This window comes from Petaurus breviceps, unplaced genomic scaffold (assembly GCF_028583685.1).
Source record: "Petaurus breviceps papuanus isolate PSGF00001 unplaced genomic scaffold, PetGlider_PUasm1.0 78, whole genome shotgun sequence".
In the NCBI taxonomy this organism is placed as follows: domain Eukaryota; kingdom Metazoa; phylum Chordata; class Mammalia; order Diprotodontia; family Petauridae; genus Petaurus; species Petaurus breviceps.
Window position 1 is genome coordinate 582,919 of NW_027186502.1, and position 20,726 is coordinate 603,644.

At 38.7% G+C, this 20,726-nt stretch overlaps 1 protein-coding gene across 5 annotated transcripts in view; it reads left to right on the plus strand.

Moving 5' to 3' along the window:
* VWF (von Willebrand factor) overlaps positions 1-20,726 on the plus strand; it is a 212,622-nt gene that overhangs the window by 154,574 nt on the left and 37,322 nt on the right. For all 5 annotated transcript variants that reach the window (XM_069106080.1, XM_069106083.1, XM_069106078.1 and 2 more), the window contains 4 exons: positions 11,520-11,740; positions 13,439-13,631; positions 13,845-14,186; positions 16,222-16,421. In XM_069106080.1, coding sequence (XP_068962181.1) covers positions 11,520-11,740; positions 13,439-13,631; positions 13,845-14,186; positions 16,222-16,421 — 956 coding nt within the window. The remainder of the gene's footprint in view (positions 1-11,519; positions 11,741-13,438; positions 13,632-13,844; positions 14,187-16,221; positions 16,422-20,726) is intronic.

Consider the following 20,726-nt stretch of genomic DNA (forward strand, 5'->3'; position numbering starts at 1 on the left):
GGAGAGGAGGGGAGGGGAGGGGAGGAGAGGAGGGGAAGAGAGGAGAGGGGATAGCTCACAGAGGAAGGAAGCTTTCATCTCCTCCCCATCCCCTAGTTTTGAATTCACTGATCCTTTATCTCTGATTGATAGAATCCCCCTATTCCTCAAGATGCAACAAAGCACCCCCTTCTCCATGAAGCCATTATTGATTCCCCCCACCCCACCTGCTAGTATCTTCCATCCCATACTCCTTTGTATCGAACTAATTTGTATCTGTATTCTGTTTAAATTTGCTGTATATACACATATATGTACTAGTCTCCCCTATTAGGACATAATCTTCAAAATAGGGAATATTTTAATCTTTGTACTTATGTTCATAACACCTAGCTTAGTAGATAGTTTTGTAGACAGATAAATACATAGAGATAGAAACTTACCTACTGCCTGTTTATTACTAGGTCTAGGACATATTTTTTTTTAGTAGAACAAGGTCAAAATATCATGTGCTAGCTTGAAAGGCTCCCTTATGTTACGGATAAAGGTATTTTTTTGTAGTAGATTGTTGGGAGGTGACATAATTTCATATTCTAGAGATAGGAAGAGCCTTGAGAATCCTGCCTGGTAAAAAGCCTGAATACTCCTGTTACTGCAAACTGCTGTGTTTCTTTCATCATTTTTCAAAATTCACATATGCTTCATTGTATAACACATTTTTCATTAACCCACTAGGTCGGCATTCATATCTCAGGTCCTTGAAGGAGCTTGTAGGCTGTGTCTAGAGTCACAAAATCATCTATCTATTACCTAAAGTGTTTGGATATAGGCTACATTATAAATGAAGATAAGTCAGCAGTTTTCAGATATGTAACATGAGAGTAAATCCTTGGGAATACAAGTTATTTAAATGAATTTGCTATAGGATTTGTAGCAAATTTTTGTTGTTGTTCAGATGTTTTAGTTGTGTCTGACTCTTCATGACTCCATTGGTGGTTTCTTGGCAAAGATACTGGAGTGGTTTGCTCTTTCCTTCTCCAGCTCATTTTACAGATGAGGAAACTGAGGCGAACAGGGTCACACAGCTAGTAAATGTCTGAGGCTGGATATGAACTCATGAAGATGAGTCTTCCTGTTGTAGCAAATTACAGGAACAAAATTTGCTTTTATTGTGTCATATAAAAGACTTAAGTCATCAGGGTTATTTTTTTTCTCCTTTAATGCTTCTATTGACCTTCTTCCCTTCACTTGCTGGCCCTGCCCATGTCTTGGGTAGGCAAATATACTGATCTTCTGGCCACATTCCTTATATTGCATTAATTCCCTCAACAACACTCAGGATTTGGGGACAGAATAAGTCATTGCCTCCTTTACTCCCCCCACACTCCCTTTGCTCATTCTCCCCAATCTTCTTCCTGTTCTGTCCTCGTAACCTTGTTACAAACTTTTTCTTGGACAAATTGGGGGGAGGTGAGGAAATCATGAAATTTGTGTGTGTATGTGTGTGTGTGTGTGTGTGTGTGTGTGTGTGTGTGTGTAAATTTTCAGAATCCCTCTAAATTGAGCCCTCATTCCTTCAAAGAAAGAGTGTATATGGGGGCACTCCCCCCTTCTTTTTCTAAAGTCTGGGCATTAGAAGCCTAGGCCCCTGTAAAAGTGGAGGGAGAGCTATATGAACTCTCAGTACTAAAATGTGTCCTAAGATCAGGAAAAGGAGAACAGAGGCATGATGATTAGGGCAGAGCAGAGGGAAGAGTTGGAGTTAGACAGTTAGACATATGTTTACTCAAATACTTACATGAGCACTAGCAACGAATGGAATGGTCTGCCTTAGGACATGGTGGATTCTCCCTCATTAGCAAGTCTTCAAGCAAAGTCTGTATTTCTACTTGTCAGGTATATTATAGAGGAGATTCTTGCTCAGGAATGGGTTGGACTGGATGACCTCCAAGATAAGATTCCTGACAACTCTTAGGATTCTGTAATTCTATGCCTACAGTATTTCTATGGTAGTGGTTTGAACATTTTGAACACTGCATTAGGAGTCAGAAGCCCTACCTTCAAATGCTGGCATTTATAGCTCAGCTTCAGGATTACAACGACAAAGAAAAAGTTTGGCAAGCTGGAAGACCGAAGTTTCATAGCAAGGAACATCAGTGAGGATCGTGGTAGACTTCTTGAGCAAGACAAGGAATGGCTAGAGAAATTGCAATATGGCATGAAATTAATAAGCAAAGACCACGAGCATCCAGGAAAACAGTGTAACCTCTTTCCCAAGGACATTGTCATAGAAACTGGATGGAGAAGGCATGCTAGCATGAACTCATTACCAAGAATTCCCTGTCTGTTTTTTTTGACATTGGAAAGATTTTCCTAGCATTGAGTAGCCACATATACAAGATGCAGAGAAGCCACAGGGAGAGAAAGAAGAGAAGGAAGATTCCTCACATCTCTGAACATGTTAACCCTCCATGTCTCTCCTGCTAACCCAGCATGGAATTAGGAGGATTGGGTGTTGCTTTAAAATTAATTAAAAGAAAATGAGCAAAGTGGGGAAAGTTCTAGTACAGTTAAAAATACTGAGGAGCAATGAAATAACTAAATTATAGGATACAATGTACATAAGAAATAAGATCTCCTAAAAGATATCCTCATATAGACAAGTGACAGATTTTAAAAATTTAAATGGGAATTAGCACTGGTAAGACAATTACAGAAACAAATTACAAGAACAAATAAAAGAAGAACTTCTAGGAATTTTAAAAATTATGGAGAAATTTAAAGTTGGAATTTGAAGATAGTAAAAATATTTGGAGGAAATAATGGAAAAAAATCATCATTAAGGAGAATAAAATAAAAAACCTGAAAAAATGAAGAGAAGTAAAAACAATGTGTTTCCTGTAAGTGAAAAACAAAATTGCAGACAGTGTAAAAGAAGGGAAAAAAAAAACCTCAGAAAAAAATGCTAAGAGAGTGGGAAAATATGCAGATAGTGGATAGGTCAAAATGCAGCAATTCCAGGGTTACTGACATCCAGGAAAATTTAAAAAATAAAATAAAAGGAACATGAGCACTCTATTTCAGGAAAAAAAAAACACCTTCCAGAATAATGAAAAGCAAGTGACAATTTGTGTGTGTGTGTGTGTGTGTGTGTGTGTGTGTGTGTGTGTATATATATACATATGTTTGTGTGTATTAATATAATATATATACATAGAATATATAATTACATAATAAATATGTGTATTAATATATTATATATACATATATTAAAAGAGAGGCAGAAATAGAGACACAGAGAGAATCTATATCACAAATTGCTAGTAAGGAAACTCTTATCAATGCAGATGGCTGACTGTTCTGTGACTTAAAGCCTTAGAAAGTGTCCTGGGGCACAGAGAAGTTAAGTAACTTGCTCATGGTGACATGGCCAATATGTACAAGAGCAGAGACTTGAATCCAAGACTTTCCTGATTAAAAGAATCCACAGGATTTGGATGTGGGAAAACAAACACCCAGTTTAGCTCTTCTAGACACATTATAGATAAACTCTAGTGTTACAGTATCACCAAAAAAAATTGACAACTTGGAAGAAGACAGAAATGACAAACTAAAGAACATCAATCAGGATCATGGTGCAATTCTCAAGAAAGACAACTAATGACTTGGAATATTCCATATGCAAAATTATCAAGCATGGACCGTGATCTAGAATTAATTCTCCATAAAAGCTTATGGAAACTTAATGGAGTAGGAAGGCCTAGTATGAAGCCATTACCCAGAGTTCCCCAAATTTCTGAGATTTTTGAGGAAATCACAGAAAGAACTTCCTTGCATTGAGAAGTGACATGCACAAAACATAGAAAAGTTCCCTGGAGCATTGCCCAGAAAAAAATTCCAGATGCCCTTTCCTATCCAGCCACCTTGCTTCCTATTTCCCCTTTAATCATGTTGGGGGAAGGGAGAAAATGAAAAGAGGCTTAACCCAGTTGTAGCCATCATAACCTACAAAGAGAAACCTGTTCCTTTAAATGTTTACTTGCATTTCTATGCAATTTAAAATTGCTATTAAAGATTATGGCATTTATTATTTTATTAAAGTTTACAATGATTTGTGTCTAAGCCTGTAAGTATATAGTTTGGGATTGAGAAAGGGTAAATCCACCCAAAAGAGAGAGGTATTTTCCTCAATGTAGGCTGAGGAAGGGGAATGGGTGATATAGGATGGGAGGCGGGAGGGAAAGGTGGATTTGGTTAGAAAGAAAATTTCTGCAGTTTTATCAGTTTCTGAGATAACCATACCCTGGCCTGCTTTGAACCTGGACAGAGACTTAATAAGCAAACAAACCAGGATCAGCAAGATGTGGAAGTTGTTGTGTCTTTAGAGGTGATACAGCACATAACTCCTCATGTAGACATGTTAGTATGCTATATTAAATTCAACACATTTATTAAGTGCTATTAATATATAAAACATTATGCTAAGTCCTAGGAATGAAAAAAAATGAGTTGCCAATCTGCCTTGGTGGAGAGACTTTCCACACCGATGAATTCCTTCCACTAATGAAATCACAGGTAAAGAAAAATTCCAAAGATAAAAAGTTCCAAACAAAAAAAATTATGACTAGAAGAAGTTATAGGCCCATGTGGAAACTAAAAAAAAATTATTAAATTATGCTTGGGTAAAAGAGTAAATTACATCGAAGACAAAGACAACAAAGTTGCTCCATGTCAAATTCTATGCAATGCTGCTAAAGCAGTCAGTACTCAGAGGCAAATTTATGGCACTACCTATCTTGATAAGAAAAAGCAACACAGTGAGTTGCACCTTTTTTTAAAATGTAGAAAAGGAACAAAGCAATAACCAACACGAAGAAAATAAAAGAAAAAAGAAATAACTGAGATAATAGCTGAAATTAACATGATAAAACCTGATTCTATTGAAAGTTCTATAATTGATATGATTGATCATTAATGTAACTTTGAAAAGAAGAGTGCAAGCCCCAATGAGTAAAATTAGAAAAGGAAAGAGCAGATTACAATGAAGACAAAAGAAGTTAAAAAAAAGTCAGAGATTACTCCACACAGTTCAGTGGTAATAATTAAAAGATTATAAAATACAAAATACCCAAATAAGATTTGGAGAGACCATTCTTAGAGGGATCAATGATAAGACCAAAGATTTAGAATTGGGAGGGACATTAGAGGTCATTTAGTACAACTCCTTCATTTTATAGATGAAGAAACAGAGATCCAGAAAAGTTGAGTGGTTTGCCCAATGTCACACAGATATGTATCAGTGTAATGTAATGTCAAGCAAAGGCAACTTCCCAAGGTTCAAAATAACAGCATAGGTGCTCTCCATTTTATACAGTGACAAACCAAGAACAGAGAAGATCAAAACATGACATCATTCAAAATACAGCATTTACTAAGTGTGATTAAATAATCTCCAAGTACTACCCCACTCCAGGACCTTCCAATCATTCAATCAATTACAAAGTCCCTATTCTAAATACTACTCCACCCCTAGGCTGTACCTTCATTTAGTCCATCACAAAACCCCTCTTCTCAAATGGAGATTAGTTTCCAATCTAAGTAAAGTACATTCATTTGCTCAACCATAGAACACAAAAAGGTCAAAAGTTCCCCACCTCTGGATCACAATTGAATCTACCCCAGAGTTACATCAAGTTTAGGCACAGCACTTAATACCCAAATGGAGGTCTTTTCTTCATCTTGACACTGAGGCAAGTTCTCAGCAATCTTAGTTCCTGGGGAGACAAGGCTTAGCAAGGCCACAAGATACATTGCCAGTCCCTTCATTAATTCATCCTCTGTCTGTAGAACAGTCCTAGAACCCCTGAAAACATTAGCAAAACCCTCTCCCAGGATTTCTGTAAACATACAACAAGAAAATCCTTCTTCAGGGCTTCTGAACCAACAGAAAGGTTCCCAGACCCCTGCAACAACAGCACTGCCCTTCACCAGTGGACAGCATTCACTCTCTGTCTGCAGGACAGTCTCCAGACCCCTGCAACAACAGCACTGTCCTTCACCAGTGGACAGTATTCACTCTGTCTGCAGGACAGTCTCCAGACCCCTGCAACAACAGCACTGTCCTTCACCAGTGGACAGTATTCACTCTCTGTCTGCAGGACAGTCTCAGGAGCTCTTAGCCAACAGCCAGGTTCCAGGACTTCTTCAACAAAAGGACTGTCTTTCACCAGTGGACAAATCTGGCAAAACAACACCAAAACAGATAGACAAAGTACCAGCAAAACAGCCATGTCTCCTCAGTCCTTGGCAGTTCAGGGGGCAGGTCTCAAAAGTTCAGGGCAATTCAAAGTGGCCTCCAGCAATTCTCTCAGTCTCTCTCTGCCTCCGCGGGGTGCTGCTTCCAAAAAAGTTCTTCTGCCTCTCTCCTGTCTCTCCAAATCTACGTCACCAGCTCCTCCCAGTTCAGGACTTTCTTTTCACATCAACAAATGTGAAAATGTGGGATCACATGTGGGATCAACAAGCTCTGGGTTTTAACACAATCAATTTGAAAACCAAGCCAATACAGGGGGATCTCTATATTCCACATTACTATCACAATCAGAGGTAAGATTTGAACCCAGGTCCTCTGATTCTATAGCTTTTGACCTTTTTACTGTACCATGCTACTTCTCATTGCATAGATCATTGAAATGCTGCCATGGAAGAAGATACTGGAACTAAACAGGTTTTTAAGTGAATTCTACCATATTTATAAAGTTATCTTTATACTATATAGAGAGTTCCTAAATGTACAGAAAGATCTGCCTAGCTTCTTCTTTTAGGTAAATGTGTTTTTGATTCCTAAAGCAGACAAATACAAGACTAAGAAAGAAAGTTACAAGATAGTATCATTAATGTGCATCAATGGAAACATATTAAATAGATGAGACCAGTACATAAAGAAGTAAATAAGCATTTGTTAAGTATATACTACATGGCAGAAACTGTGCTAAGTGCTTTATAAATATTATTTCACTTAAGCTTCACAGAAACCCTGAGAGGTAGGGTTATTATCCTGATTATAAAGTTGAGGAAACTGAGGCAGGCAGAAGATAAATGACTTGCCCAGGGTCACACAGCTAATAAGCATCTGTGGCCAGATTTGATCTCAGATCTTCCTGACTCCAGACCCCATATCTCTCCCTACTGCACCACTTAGCTTCCTGCTAGGAACTTTTAAAAAAATGCATAAAAAATGTTACCTATTGCAACCACCGTGAGGCAACACAGAATAAGGGCTAGAATTCTAGATTTGATTTCAGGAAGACTTGAGTTCAAATCCTGTGTCTGCAGTGACCACAAGCCACTAGCCTCATTAAATCTTAGTTTCTTCTTTTGTTAAATAGGAATTACAATACTCATAGTACCAAGATTATAGTCAGAAGGAAATGAGATAATGTCTATGAAGTGCTTTTTAAGAAAGGGATATATAAATGCTTCAGTTACAGTTAGGTTGGATTTATACACAGAATGCATTTATAGTTTAATATTATGAAAGTAATGTAATAAATTATATCCATAAGGATAAAGAAATGGTATATGTTTTTATCATTAGATGCAGGAAAAGCTTTTGATTAAATAGAGCATTTGTTTATATTTAGAACACTAAAGAAAATAATTAAAGCCTCTTTTGTAATATGATAAATAAATATATATATATATATATATATTTGAAATCATTATCTAATATTATACACAATGGAGAAACACTAGAAACATTTCCATTGAAAACAGATGTAAAGTAGGTCTGCTTACTCTCATCGGTACGATATGACATAGTCTTTAAAATATTAGTGATATCAATAAGACATGAAAATAAATGAAAGGAGTAAACATTGATAATGAAGATAAAACATCTCTATTTGCAGATGACACAATTGAATATCTTGAAAACCCAAAGCACTTAAGAAAAAAATTGAATTAGTGAATGACCGGAGCAACATTGCTAGTTAGAGGATCAAGCCTCAAAATCCCCTGCATTTTTATATACTACATAAAAAAATTGAGAAAAACTGACACATGCCATTTATAATAATTCCGACTAGTGAAGTAGCTAGGTGATGCAATGGAGAAAGTGCTGGGCCTGGAGCCAGGAAGACCTGAGTTCAAATTTGGCCTCAGACATTTACTGTGTGTGTCCCTGGGCAAGTCACTTAATTTCCATTGGCCTTAGTCCACTGGAGAAGAAATGGCAATGTTCATTCATTTTAGTTGTGTCCAACTTTTTGTGACCCCATTTGGCAAAGATACTGGAGTCATTTGTGCTTTCCTTCTCTAGCTCATTTTGCAAATGAGGAAACTGAGGCAAAAACTTAAGTGAATTGCCGAAAGTCACACAACTACTGAGTGACCCCCACTCCAGTATCTTTACCAAAAAAAAAAATCTGTGGACAGTATTGGCATGCTATGGTCCACAGGATCATAAAGAATCAGACATGACTGAATGACTGAACAACAAAATTCAAGATATGGGTATTAATTTATCAAGACATATAATAGACTTATATAAGGAAAATTTCAAGTGCTCTGTGACAAAAATAAAGGAAGAACTGAAGAAAAGGTGGAGTATCTCCTTCTTATGGTTTGGTCAAACAAAAATAGTAAAAATGTGATCATTTCCCAATACTTTGCAAATTAATTTGCAGGCTTGTTGTAATAGCAGTCAGAATACTAATAGATTATCTCCTAGAATTAAAATCATACTTCGGTAATACCTCAATGGATCTGTAACCTCATCAATATAGCTATCTCCCCTTCACCAGCCATGCAGATCATGTGCTATTGCTACATAAAAAAGAAAATAAAATAAAGTCAGAACTAATGGAGTGTTAGAAAGATTGAGAAAGGGATACAGACAAAGGAAACACACTTTGTTAATTTTTTCAGATTTATTTGGTTAAATATATTACAGTATTAAATTACTTTTCTCTTCCATATTTAGATAAGATGTTAATGGTTCAAATTTGGGTTTTGGTTGTAGATTTTTCCAGGTTTGGTTTAGTTGTTGGTTAATTGGTATTTGTTGTGCACATTGAATATTTAATAATTGAATAACCGGGATGGCTAGGTGGTGCAGTGAGGAAGAGCGCCGGCCCTGGAGTCGGGAGGACCCAGGACCGGTTCCGGTCTCAGATACTTAACACCCACACACACACACAAAACTGGCCATGTAACCTTGGGCAAGTTACTTAACCCTGAGTGCTTTAAAAAATAATTGAATAATCAAATGGTGTTGAGTTCTCATTGATTTGGAGTTTCCCTCCAATGATGCAGAATTCATCCTATACAATTCTTGTCCATTTTCTTCCATAAATTTGTCATGGGGTCCAGCCAATGTGATGGAGACCTTTCTTGCTTTGTTCTGATATTGCAAAGTTGTAGTGGAGTTCTGTGGTTATCAACTGGCATCCCTCACCCTTGCCATGTAACCATGGCTTTTTTTTTTTTTTTTTACTATTTTGTCCTTGACAAAATCTTTTACTCCCTTTCTTCTTTGAAGGTCCTCATTGGTTACCTTAGGGCAACTAGGTGGTGCGGTGTATCCTGTCAGGAAGACTTCTCTTCTTGAGTTCAAATCCAGCCTCAGATAGCTGTGTGACCCTGAGCAAGTCACTGTACCTTGTTTACCTCAGTTTCCTTATCTGTAAAATGAGCTGAAGAGGGAAATGGCAAACCAAGCATCTTTGCCAAAAGAAGTCCAAATGGAGTCATTAGGAGTTGGACTTGACTGGATAACAACTCAACAACAACATCAATGGTTAACCGCCATGCACCTCTCCATTGCCCATCCTAGTATTCATTTTTGGCACTTTGTAGACTCTCATATTCTGTGTCTTGCTGCCATACTGCTACAATGGCAGAGTGTTCTTATTAAAAATATGGGCCTTCATCTGTGAGAAGTGTGGGGATCATTAAAGGAAATTTCCCAAAGGCAATCTAGCTCACTCCCCTCCTCTCATTCTTCATTGATCATTTGTTCTGTCTATCCCAGGCTCTGTAGATTTTTCATCCAAATGCATGTCATAATCTTTGCAATGGAGCTGAAAATTGTAGTAATAATTTCTGTTATCAAAAATTAATTTTAAAAAGCTTATGTTATAGTCTGTATTTAGTTGATAGCATCCTATGAAAATTATATTTTACAGAGGGTGATGTTACAGTGATGGGGATGCTACTATTCTCTATCTTTTTTTCCCCTTGTCTTTTCAGTTGCCAGGGTAGATGTGGTATTGGTACGTCAAGTGAAAGTCCAAGCTTTTTCTTCTTAGTTTAGGGCTACACTTGCTTCAGTGTAAGAATTTTCACAGAATCATTTTCTCCAGCTCCATGATAACCAGAACTTACTTGCAAATGGTACTTTAATAGGAAGTTTGAGAATTTATTGATTATTGCAAATGAAGGTGAAGGAAAGAGTGTTGAGACTCATCCATTTGTTCTGGCTCCAGAAACATGCCTTGTTGCAAGGTTTCTTAAGGTATTAAATCAAAATTACTACTGGTACTATGAGTCATCTGGCAAACAGTATAATACATTTGTCATTTGGTGAGCTCTCCTCTGAATGAGCTCATGCTTACTTAGAATGTCAATGATCCATGATACCTCTGGAACCTGACTTTGTTTCTTAAGCCAAGGCATCCCTATAGAGTGAATTATTCACATTGTACATTTTAATTTGGGGGAGGTAGGTAATGAAATGCCCTTCTCTTTAGCAGTATACTCAGCTTTCTAACTTGGTTTCAAAAAATCTTTTGGGCCATTGAAACCCTTTAATTGGGCTTAAGATGCTACTAAATCACTATGGGACCTTATCTTCTCTAGTCCTCAGTTTCCTCATCTGTATAATGAAGGATTTGGACTAAATGATCTCTGACATTCTATTTACCTATATCTCATGTTGTAGGAACACAAGTGATTTAATGACATATTCCATATAGATATCATGCAGGACCTTAGAACTTAAGGTTGTCAAATTTAGAATTGGGAGAGATTTTTAGTTATCAATTAATTCAACCTGTGGGCAACTAGGTGGTGCGGTGAGTGGATAGAATTCTGGTCCTGGAGTCAGGAAGATTCATCTTTCTGAGTTCAAATCCAGCTTTAGACACTGTGTGACCCTGGGCAAGTCACTTAACCCTGCTTGCCTTAGTTTCCTCAGTTGTAAAATGAACTGGAGAAGTAAATGGTAAACCACTCCTGTATCTTTGCCAAAAAGAAAAAAAAAACCCAACAAAACCAAAATGGGGCCATGAAGAATTGAACATGACTGAAAAATGGCTGAACAACAACAATCCAACCTACTATTTATAGATGAAGAAACTGAGATTCAGAGATGTAAATAATATGCTCAAGGTCACAAAAGCAGTGATTAGTAGAACCAGGGCCCAAACAGAAGTCTCTGACTCCAAGTTCAGTCTCACTCTTCTTCTTGTATCAGATGTGTGAGGTACCCCAATAATTCTGCTAATCTCATTGCTTTTCTTCTGTCTTATTCTGCCTAGGCCTATGTATGGGAAGCTCAACCCGGCACATTGTGACCTTTGATGGCCAGGACTTCAAGCTGACTGGCAGCTGTTCCTATGTCCTATTTGATAGCAAAGAGCAGGATCTGGAGATCAGCCTTCACAATGGCCTCTGTAACCCTGGGATGAAGCCCACCTGCATGAAATCCATAGAAGTGAAACACAGGGGCCTGTCTGTCCAGCTCCACAGTGACATGGAGGTGAGGGATGGAAGGAGGCCCCTGGGTCTGGGCAGCACACTTTCAGAGCCCACCTGACCCTAATCAATGAGTTGTGCTGACTAGGCCTTCTTACCAGGGACTCCCTAGCCTGCATGCTTGGCAAGATGCTTTTCTCTCATGCTTCACTTTCCTCCTCTAAAGCAAAGGTACTTAGTGAACTGACTTACCATGAAGAGTAGTGACGACAGCCTCCCAATAGACCTGGGGTTCACTCTCCCACAAGTACCTATAGTATCAGTGAGAAGCACGGGAACACACAGAATAAACTATTTTGTTGTTGTTCACTCAAAATAGTCATCTCTTGGGGGATAGACGGAGGTATTGTATTTTAGCTGTGTCCAACTCTTTGTGACCCCATTTCAGGTTTTCTTGACAGAGTTACTGGAGTGGTTTGCCATTTCCTTCTCCAGCTCATTTTACATATGGTGAAACTGAGGCAAACAGGGTGAAGTGCCCAGGGTCACACAGTTAGTAAGTGGTTGAGGTCAAATTTAAACTTATCAGTTGAAAGATGAGTCTCTCTAACTCCACTGGGCCATTGAGATGCTGAGTAATCTGTTAAAAATATATATATAATTGGGGAACACATGTGACTGATATACTTCCAACACTGCTGAATCTCAGTGTCCTTTGTCTTCTCAGGCTGTCCTCATGCTGTGCCCCCTCCAGCTTCCATCCATGTTTCTTGGGTTGAACCATTTCATTTCTTATTTTGTCCAAAGAGAAGACAGGCGGAATTGCGGATAGAGCGTGGGGACTGGAATCAGGAAGGCCTGAGTTTAAATCTAGCCTCAGAAACTTGACTAGCTGAGTGACCCAGGGAAATTCAGTCAATCAATCAACATTTATTAAACACCTGTTATGTGCCAGGTCACTTAATTTCTGACTGCCTCAATTTCTTCATCAGTAAAATAAGGATAATAATAGCACCTAACTCATACCTTAAAGCTCTACAGAAATGCTAACTATTGTTATCATTATTATCAGAAGAACAATATTTTGTGATGCCAGATAGCATTGAGGTGTTTTTCCTGGGCTACCCCATACATTGCAAAAATTTCTAGGAATGGAGTCAATTACTGGGGCCTGATGCCTCTGGAAATTCTCTGTGGTCGCCAAGAATCATAAGAATTTTTCCCAACTTTCCCCGAGGGAGCTTGTCTCCACTCTGTTTAAAATCAAGCATATGGGCAGAAAAACCCTGGTTCACATTCACACTTGGTGTTCCAGTCCATTCCTTTCAGGTAGCAGGCTTCTTACTCCTCTTCCTTCCTTTCTAAATACCCTCAAAGCCTGATTGTCCCATTAGTTATTGCTGGTAAGCATTAGGACTTTGAATTAAATGCAATGAGGACAGAAGACCCAGGTTCTTCTGTGGCATCAAGCTCTAACAGGATCCTTACTGGTTGACACATTTTAGAGAGGGAGCATCTTTGAATGGAAAGCACATTGAACTTGGAATTGGGAACTGTGTTCAAAGCCCAGCTCTGTTCCCTCATTTTGAAAGCATAGGGCAAATCACTTCATCTTTCTGGAGCCTCAGTATTCCCATCTGTAAAATGGAGATTAAAAAAAAAACTTGCATTATCTACTCCAAAAGGTTTGGAGGAAAGCTCTATGCAAACCTGAAAACACTTCACAAATGGGATTGTTGTCTTCTCTGGCTTACCTGAGCAGGTGACTGTGGATGGGAGATTGGTTTCAGTTCCCTATGTGGATGAAAATATGGAAGTCAACAACTATGGGGCCATCATGCATGAGATCAGGTTCACACACTTGAACCATCTCTTCACGTTCACACCACAGAACAATGAATTTCAACTACAACTCAACCCCAAGACCTTTGCCTCCAAAACCTATGGACTCTGTGGTGAGAAACTTGGTTTATTTGTTGTTTTAGTCTGTGACCTTTTAACCTGTGACCTCCATCCATCTGCTTTCCTGGGTTCTAAGCCCTTACAGACCTGAAGACAATAGGAAAATCTGTTCTGAACAAAATAAAGATGGAAAATTCCGGGGTCCCAGATCAGTGGCCACGTTCATGTGGAAGCTGGTGCAACCCTTTCCCATTCTTTCCTTGCAGGGGTTTGTGATGAAAATGGGGCCAATGACTTCATGCTGAGGGATGGCACAGTCACCACAGACCACAAGAAGCTCATTGAGGAGTGGACAGTCCAACAGCCTGGTACCATGTGCGAACCCATCCCAGAGCAACAGTGTCTGGACTCCAGTGGCTCCCAGTGCCAGGTCCTCATGTCTTCCATGTTTGCCGAGTGCCATCAAGTCCTGGCTCCAGCCACCTTTTATGCCATCTGCCAGCAGAACAGCTGTCAGCAGGAGCAAGTGTGTGAAGTGGTTTCCTCCTATGCCCACCTCTGCCGGACGCATGGAGTCTGTGTCAGCTGGAGGACGGCAGACTTCTGCGGTGAGAAAATCACTCCACCTTTCTGCATCTCCATTTCCTCCTATCTGCGTGCTAAGAATAGCTTGCTTTGAATAAGCTCATGCTTGTATAATAATGAAGCTAACATGCATATAGCCCCTACTATGCATTAGGCACTTTGCAATTATTATCTCATTTGTCCCTTAGAACAACCCTGGAGGGTTGCACATGAGGGAACTAAGGCAAACAAATGTTAAGTGACTTGCCCAGGGTCACATAACTAGTAAGTGTCTGAGGTCACATTTGAACTCCTGATGTCAGGTCCAGTGATCTATCCACTGTGCCACCTGGCTGCCTCCATGGTTTATAAGTTGATTTCTTCACAGCAACTCTGAGGCTTAGGCAACGCAAATATTATCCTTATTTTATAGATGAGGATACTAAGGCTTAGAGAGATAATGACTAGCTCATGGCTATTAAGTGGGAGAATTCAAATCCAGGTCTTTTGATTCCAAATCAAATACTCTTCACTACACAAAATTGCCTTCTTGCATGACCTGCCCCTTCAGGACTCCACTTTGTATAGATTCTTTACTGATAGAGGTTTTATTGTCTAAGCAGTTCTGTGTTCTAGGTTTGCTGATTTTACAAATTCTTTAATCACTCTGTGCCTCAGTTTCCTGTTTTGTCAAAGATTAATCAATATTCTAGTCAATGAGTTATCTAGTCACCAGTCATTCTGAGGAAAATAAAACAAGAGATAAGATTAAAAATGGGAAAGCATCTTGAGGAGAGTTCTAGAAAGTGCACTAGGCTGAGTCAGGAGACTTAGGTTCTAGGTCTGGCTCCATCAACTAGCTATGTGACTTTGGGCAAATGAGTTCATTTCTTTAGACTTCAGTTTCCTCTTCTGTAAAGTAGTGAGCTCAGACTAGATCAGCATTTCCCAAACTAAGCCATTCATCTCTGATGTTTTACAAAATAAACAAAACTACCCTGATACTAGGAGACATTTATAAAACTGCTGCTAGTCCTCTAAAAAAAAAAGATTAAATATGAAATCAGGTGTTTCAAAAATATGCTGCATGCAACATTTATTATTATGAAAGTAGTATTTAATTTCTTTATTTTGCTTCAAAATTTGTTTTATTCTTCCTTTTTTTCTTGAAATTCTCCATACTAGGCCCCATGGATCCACATTTATAGATTTCATCAATGTATTTTTTTCTTAAGCAATTGGGGTTAAGTAACTTGCTCAAGGTTGCACGGCCAGTTATTTTGTGTGGGTGCCAAGTATCTGAGGCCGGAACCGATCCCGGGTCTCCCGACGCCGGGGCTGGCGCTCTTACTCACTGTGCCACCTGGCTGCCCCTCATCAATGTATTTTAAGCCCCAAATTATTCTCTGGTCAAATTAGTTGGGAATCAATGGGCAGGGTGATCTTTAAGGCTTCTTCTAGATGACTTTGATTCTATATTGATCAACTCAATCTACTGGCACATTCAGAATGCAAATACTGATTCTGGGGTCATTTGATAGTATCTCCTTACTTAGTATTTAGTCTATGGGATGCCTTGTGTTTACTGTGCAGGCAGAGAAACCCTTTGAAATTAATCCCACTTCCAACTTCCAGAACATAGTGATCTGATGATGAGAGTTGAGTAGGTGACTGAATGGGGAAACTAGACAGCTTTTTGCTTCCTCCAAGCTTGATCTTTGAGATTCATTATTTTATGTGAATTGTAGTATGTAAAACACATTCATATTCAACATAAGTAAAAATTTTCTTAAGCATAGTATATGTGTCACTGAGATTTCTGTTATTCTGTATTTTCCATGTATTTTCACTTACTAGCTTTGTGACTTAGGGCAAGTACCTTTCTGAACCTCAGTTTCTGCATCTGTAACATAGGGACAAATAATACTGATGTCACTGTGAAGAACATGCTTAGTAAACTCCAAAGTGATATACAAATATGATTTATTATTATTAATAAGAGAATCATTTTTATTGATATTTCATGTGGATCACTGAGTTGACATCTTATTGAGAGTTTTAATGCCTATTTTTCTACAGCTATGAAATGCCCCCCCTCCATGGTATATCATCACTGCCAGCAGGTCTGCTCTCAGAGTTGTGATGGTAACTCAAGCACATGTGTGGACCAACCCTCAGAAGGCTGCTTCTGTCCTCCTGGGCAGGTGATGCTAGAGGGGAGCTGTGTCCCCAAGGAAGCCTGTACCCAGTGCATCACTGAAGATGGGGTCCATCATGAGGTAAGAACATATGGTCCTAATTATGCTTTCTCACCTGTCTCCTGGGCTCAGTAGGGAGAATCTCATGTCAATGATTGGTCTTTCCTGTGTCTGGCAGCTTTAACCACTTCCCCCCCCTTCCCTTGAGAGACAATGAGGATGGGAGTGGTACTTCAGAACTGGGCAAGCGCACCAATTAAAAAAACAAAAAGGAAGTCAGCAAACTATGGAACTGTGATCTTGATTTTGATTCCTGGAAAAAATTTTAGAATATATCCTTAAAGGGATGGTTAGTGAACTTATGGAAAGAAAGCAGTGATTTCAGTGTGGCTTTGTTGAAAGCTGGTCATGTCAAACTGATCTCATTTCTTTTTGGACTTGACTGGCACTTTTGTCAATATGGTTTATCTAGATTTTTAGCAAATCATTTTACAAAGTTTCCCGTGCTCTCTATATGGACAAAATTGAAGTACGCTAAATGGTTATATACTTAGATTGATTCAGAACTGTTTAAATGGCTAGATCTAAAGACAAGTCACCCATGGATGAATGTCAACTCCAAAGGAGCTCTCTAATGGAGATGTTCAGGGATCTGGACTTGATTCTATGCTGTTTAACATTTTTATCAGTGATTCATATAATGATATCGAGAGCATACTTGTCAGATGGGCAAATGACAAAAAACTCGGAAGGAGAGTTAGCATAATGTATAACAGAGGGAGAATTCAAGGCTAAAACATAGAACTAAATATAATAAGATAACATAAAGTTTTATACTGCACAAGAATGATGTCTGCGTATCAGTGTGGAGGATGGCGTGAGACTACAGTCTGTCTAAAAAAGATCTAGAGATTTTAGTGGATTTCAGACTCAATATGAGTTAACATAATGTGATGAGAGTCAACAAAGCTGATGCAATCATAGGTCACATTAAGAGAGTTAGAGCCCCCAGAACTATTCAGGTGATAATAATGAACACTTTACCATGGACAAGCATCTTGAGTCCTATGTTCAGTTCTGAGCATCACATGTTAAGAAAGGTATTGTTTCTTTTTTTAAAAATTAAAAAAAAATGCAAACAAAAAATAAACTATAAAAAGAAAGGTATTGATAAGCTGGAGAGTGTTTTAAGGAGGCTGACCAGATTGATTAGTGATCTTAAATATAATAATTTACTTAATAAGGCAAAAATTGATATTCTAATCTATTATAGCAGAAGCATAAAAAACAAATTATATCACACTACAGATATAAATACTCTTTCACTGATTCCTTCAGTATCTCCGGTAAAGAATAGAATCTTGGGAAGAGAGGAAATTAACATGAGATCAGTCTTGAATGGGAGTAGTGGTGGAGGTTTTCCATGCACTCTGGCAGGGATTTGGGGGAATTTTGGAGAAAAACGAGTGAAGGGAGAGGTGACAGTGACTATATTTTAATTAAATGTCTCGCCATATCTCACTTCAGAGAAACTCCTGGAAAAACTGTATATATTCATTATATGCTCAACTTTCTTAGCACTCACTTCTCATCTACTTGAAATTTTCCTTCTGATTCAAGATTACAAATGCTAAACTGTTAAATCTGTCAGTTTTTTTTTCCTCAGGTCTCCTTGCACTTGAGAGCTTTTGACATTGTTCCACTCCTTGGAATCTTTAGCTTCCAATTCAGGTTCTACTTTCAATTCAGGTGCTACTTTCTTTTTTCTGGTCTGTCTAGTTATTAGTGTTCTCTCCCTTCTTAAATTATCTTGTATTTATTTACCTGTATATATGTTATATCACCCTGGAAGAATGTAAACTCCCTGAGGGCAGGGACTTTTTGTATTCATTTTATCTTTCTATTTCTAGCACTTAGCCCAGTGCCCTTGCACATAAATGAGTGCTTAATAAATGCGTTTTGAATTGAATTTGAATGTATTAGCTGTTTCTTTAAGCTTTGTGTCATCTGAAAAATTGCCAAGAAGGTAATTTTTTTTTTAAGCATTGATAGAAATGCTAAACAGCTGCAGGACCCAGGCACAGACCTTTAGAGTGCTTCACTGAAGACCTCCCTAGGCATTAATTCTTATTCTTTGGGTCTGGTTATTCACCTAGTTCTAAATCTAGAAGGGCAAAGGGCCTTGAGACCATCTCATAGGAAGACTGATTCAAGAACTGATGATAACTATCCTGGAGAAGATTAAGACATGATAAGTAGAATATGGAAGAGAAATTAGATTTCTCTACTTACCCCAGGAGGTCAGAACTAAGAGTGATGATTGAAAATTGCAAAAAGGCAAATTTAGGCTTAAGGCAAAGAAAAATTTCCTCACAATTAAAGCCTTCTAAAGGTGGAGTGGACTGCCTGGGGAGGTTGTGCAAAACCTTTTTTCCCCTGTCCCCCTTGTGTGAGGTCTTCAAGTAAAGACAAACTGGCTACATATTGAATATATTATAGAGGGGAGTTTTTCTCAGTTACTGGCTGGAGTAGGTAACCACGAAAGCCTTTTCAAACTTTGAAATCCTATGATTCAACCAGAATTGAGGTTTCTTCTTCCATAAAATGGAAATGATAGAAGTGGTCCCATTTTTCATACTGATCATAAAAAAAATATTTCCTATCAATGTAGGCTTACTGATTTTTATTTTTCTATCACAGCTATTAGATTTTAAAGTATTTATTATGTATGTATGTGTATCTATCATCTATCAATGATCTACCTAATCTATGATCTGATTTATCATCCATCAATATTAATCTCTCTGTCTGTCTATCTATCTATCTATCTATCTATCTACACAGCCATCTATCTATCCCTACAGAATGTAAGCTCCTTGAGAGATGAGATTATCATTTTGGGGGTGTCTATATTCCAGGACCTAGGATATAGTAGGCACTTATTAAATGCTTGTTGATTGATCCTGTGAACTTGAGATCAGGACTATGTTTTCTTTCGCAAGTGAGGGGCCCTTCTGTGATTGGTACATGAGTGCCATCTGCTGGTCCATTTGAGGGATGAAAGCTGTCAGCCTCTGGCAAGGTTTTACCCTAATAAGGGAAAAAGGCCAAGGTCTCCCACTACTTCCAGGGTCATTTTCAGTCGTCCTGATTTATGCCTTGCCACTGGACCCAGATGACTCCAGAGGAGAAAGGGAGGCTGGTGACTTTGCAGAGACCTCCTTCACTTAAATTCAATTCACTTGCAAGTCATGGCATCACCTCTTCGAGAAAGGACAAACTACAACTCCCACATGGAACCTCAGAGAGTTTGCTCATCAGGATTAGCATCAGAAGGCATTCAGAGCACATGTATTCCACACCATCTCCAAATCAGAGCTACCTCAATTAGTCCAAGAAGATAGAAATTTACCTATGGGTTGTTTGTGTTTTTAATTCCATTATCTTTACCTTTCCTAACTTAGATCTTTTTTTTTTTCTAAATCCTCTAGCTTGTTTTCTCCTTACAGCTGAGGTAGATTTCAGAGGTGAGAAGGAGGGAAGATAAAAAAAGAACTCAGCAAGTGGTCTGAGTTGGCTTGTGTTGGGATTCTATCCTTTTGGGCCTGGCTACCAGAACCACCCAGAATACTGGAGCTCTAGATGGGATCTTGTTGTCTCTTTAGAAATTTATTGTGCTTCTTTGGCTGGAAAAACACGAATGCAGAGAAGGTCATTTTTGACTCTTTTCTCTCATTCCCCTAGGTTCTTCCTCACCATCCATGTCCAGTCACCAAATCCTGTCAGTTCTTCATAATCTCTCTTAAATTGATCACTTCCTTTCTGTTACTGTGATTCCTAGTCTAGTCTAGGCCCTTATTATCTCATGCCTGGGTTACTACAGTCGCTTTTTAACTGTTTTCTCCAGCCTCTTTCTTTTACAATTTAATTTACAATTGCTGAAAGCGCTGTCAGAGATTAATCTTATAGTACCATTTTCATTAGGTCACTCCCTGACTCAGGATATTTTGATTGCCCCCCCACCCCCTCCACTAGTGTAGGACAAAGTTTTAGCCTGGCATTCAAGTCACAGGTCAGCCGCAAACAGCCTTTCCAACCTTAGTTCAGCATATGTTAATTGCTTGCTATGGATGTACCTGGCAGTGTGCCTTTGAGGAGTTTATATTATAATGAGAGGTGTGTGTGTGCATAAATAGTGGAGGCAAGATACATTCAGAGTAGATGGAAGGTCATCTTGGAGGAGAAGGTGTTAACCTGAGGGTGAGGGGGCAATAGAAGGGACCTTCAGGAACATCCTTCTGAAGAAGGTGTCATTTGAAGAAATAGAGGTATTCTTAGAGGAGAGGGAGAGAGAGAGAGAGAGAGAGAGAGAGAGAGAGAGAGAGA